The 2976-nt window shown below is 40.3% G+C and overlaps 1 protein-coding gene across 1 annotated transcript in view; it reads right to left on the bottom strand.

Moving 5' to 3' along the window:
* serinc3 (serine incorporator 3) overlaps window positions 1–2976 on the bottom strand; it is a 26451-nt gene that overhangs the window by 18263 nt on the left and 5212 nt on the right. The window contains exons 4-6 of the mRNA XM_014030748.1: window positions 2350–2429; window positions 2125–2262; window positions 1866–2035 (exon numbers count right to left, since the gene is read on the bottom strand). Of these exons, the coding sequence (XP_013886202.1) occupies window positions 1866–2035; window positions 2125–2262; window positions 2350–2429 (388 nt within the window). The remainder of the gene's footprint in view (window positions 1–1865; window positions 2036–2124; window positions 2263–2349; window positions 2430–2976) is intronic.

The following is a 2976-nucleotide window of genomic DNA, read 5'->3' as shown; positions in this document are numbered from 1 at the left end:
GGTCTGATCTGGGGGGTGGGTGGGCGGATCTTCCCATGCGGGTGCCCCTTGGGGCTCTGCGCCCGGGATTCCTCTCAGGCCCTTGGGCTCTGGTCTTCCCTATGTCTGCCTCGTGTCTTGGGGGTTGGGTCTCGGTCCTCCACAGTCACCATTAAATATTCCATTAGAGAAATCTTGTATGTACACGCATGTTCACAACTGCTCACAAACAGGTGTTCTGATCCGGGGGTTCTGGCTGGTCACTGAGTGTGTATACTGTAAATGTCTGTGTGTATATACAGACAATATTTATGAATGTAGGCATGTATGTATGCATTTCTTTATATATGTAGGGGTATGTGTGTATTCTTATATATGCCTTCTATGTTTTTATCCATTTATTTTTCAGGTGAGCGGACAGATGTTGGGTGTGTGGTCCTGTGTTTTGTTGGTGTATATTTAATATACTCCTAATCGCTATTTCAGTCTTTCTATCTTTCTAATTACTTCTCTCTGTTTTTCTCTCTCTCTATTTTCTCTTCACAAAAAAAACCATAATGGTGTGGAGAGGATGGCTATAAGGGGAGAAGGGAGGCCATCCAAAAAAATAATAAAAAGAAACTACATGACTACTTTATAGACCTGTGTCAGATTTAAAGGTTGAATATGTCAGTGTTAAACACCTTGACTAAATGTTGTGTTTTGAACAACTGTTGCATTCTATGACCAGCCTTTATTAGATTTAGTCAGAAATTTCACAAGATGAGTCATTCTTCAGTCAAGACCTTTATTACTGTGAATAATCGCTATATATATTACAAACGATTACTCTACTATAGCTGAAAGTGTATGGCAGGCCATTTAAACATCAAATCGTCTCTGTCTAGAACAATTTGATATTTCTCAAACGTAATTATGACAAGTCAATTTTACAGTTTTAGATGTCTGAATTAAAAGGTGCATAAGCCCCTCTGTCCAAACATTGGCCAACAGAATTTAGTGAGGCTGTAATGACAGAAATTAAATGATCTGTTTCTTAATTCATGTTGAGCTGCAGCTAAAAACCATGTTAGAAACACAGTAATTTGAGCTGGACTGAGCTGACACTGCAGACCACTGAACAGCAAATTAAGGTAAGGCTAAAATACTACATAGATCAAGCTATCTATAATTCATTTGGAGATGTCTTAAAAGGAATTTTGTCTCGTCAAAAACAGTACTAATATCTCTAAGTTAGTTCTACCTAGTCATTTGATTTCAAGTAATCTGCAATTTAATCTGCTCTAGTCAAATCTTTAAATGTAAAATCTAGGAATACATTTAAATAATGGTGTCAAATTCGATATCTTTATTTAGAATTTATGACTAGTCAGAACAAAAAGCTAGATTTCTTAGACATTGCGTCAAAACTTCTTAAATTTATGTTACTGTACAGTTTGTAGAGTTGGTGCAGTTTATTTATAGTTATTTGGCAGAGGGCTGCCATCTAAAGAACTTGCTCAAGGATCTGTTTATCTTCTCTGGCCTGGAGATTAAATTAAAACTTGCAGGTAAAATTAACCGTAACAAAACTAGAACAATGTTGAGTGAATGCATGTATTTCTATTTCTTTTTTGACATGTTTTGCAGCCATGTTTTTGGGCAATACCGTGATTTATTGGTGAGAATAAGGCTGGGATTCTACCCCCGCTTCAGATCTGGGGTCTTTCTGTGTGGAGTTTACATGTTCTTCTCATGTTAGCATGGGTTTTCTCTGGTTTCCCCTCCACAGAGCAAAAACATGCATGTTGCCTTCAGACACAGACCTCAGAGGGACTCTGCCTGGTTAAATAAAGGTAAATGGATATAGCTGAGACTGTGTCTCAGTGTTTGAGGCTGAAACGTACCTGAACTTTCCGGAGAACGGAAACAGCTGATGCTACAACGCACAGAAGCATGTTGAAGCCAATGAAGAACTTGTTGATGAAGCACCCATCAGGTTTGGTGTAGAAGATGAAGCAGAGCATGACAGCAGTCAGTGACATGATGTAGTTGAGAGTCATAACAACCAGCAGAGCTACAAAACACAAGAGCATCTTTAATACATGAGGCCATTTTGGATTCTTTACTACAAGCCTTTTTAATTAAACTTCCTGAGCCACAGACCTGCATACCAGCCCCTGGAGTTTTCCTTTTCCATGTTTCCAACCCACGACTCGTTCCAGGAGTGGGCAAAGTCCACCAGAAGCACCAGCTGGATCAGAATAAAAAAGAAAGCGCCACAGGAGCCAAGGACAAACCACGCTGCAAGGACAAACAGCCACAAACATCCTTCAGTCATTCTTCTGTCAGACCCTGTGGAGCCATGAGTTTAGAACCTGCAGCTCTTACTGTAGGTGAACGGATCATCTGGGATGTAGAAGACACAAGCTGTAATTGCCACCAACACAACAAGCTTATAGAACCAGTATCTGAAAAATAAACAGTTTATTATCACAAGCTGCAGCCTGACAGTTAAAACATGTTTAGTTCACAAAACAATCACCACCTGAAAGATCAAAGTCCTCATTCACCCAGAGCAGCTTCCAGCTCTGGATCATGTTAAAGTTTCATCTCGTCTGACAGATTTTTTTATGCAAAGAAAATATAAAAAGTCTCCCTCCTCTTGCACTAAATACAACTTTTAAAATTGTGGTTAAAAAGTTCAACTTCAGATTCATCAGACAGGAACAGATTTTCTCACAGGCTTTTGTGAAACTTGATTTATCTGTTACATTTATCAGAGTCCAGACATGTGGGGAACCCTGGAGATTCTAGTCACTTATGGAACCAGCTTATTCACGGCGGCACGACGGCTCAGTGGTTAGCACCGATGCCTCACAGCAAGAAGGTCCTGGGTTCGATCCCCGGTTCGGACCTGGGGTCTTTCTGTGCGGAGTTTGCATGTTCTCCTCGTGCTTGCGTGGGTTTTCTCTGGGTACTCCGGTTTCCCCCACAACACAAAAACATGTACAATAG

This window comes from Austrofundulus limnaeus, unplaced genomic scaffold (genome assembly GCF_001266775.1).
Source record: "Austrofundulus limnaeus strain Quisiro unplaced genomic scaffold, Austrofundulus_limnaeus-1.0 Scaffold1112, whole genome shotgun sequence".
NCBI lineage: Eukaryota > Metazoa > Chordata > Actinopteri > Cyprinodontiformes > Rivulidae > Austrofundulus > Austrofundulus limnaeus.
Note: the sequence above shows the minus strand (reverse complement) of the source record. Positions and strands in the feature narration are given on the sequence as shown.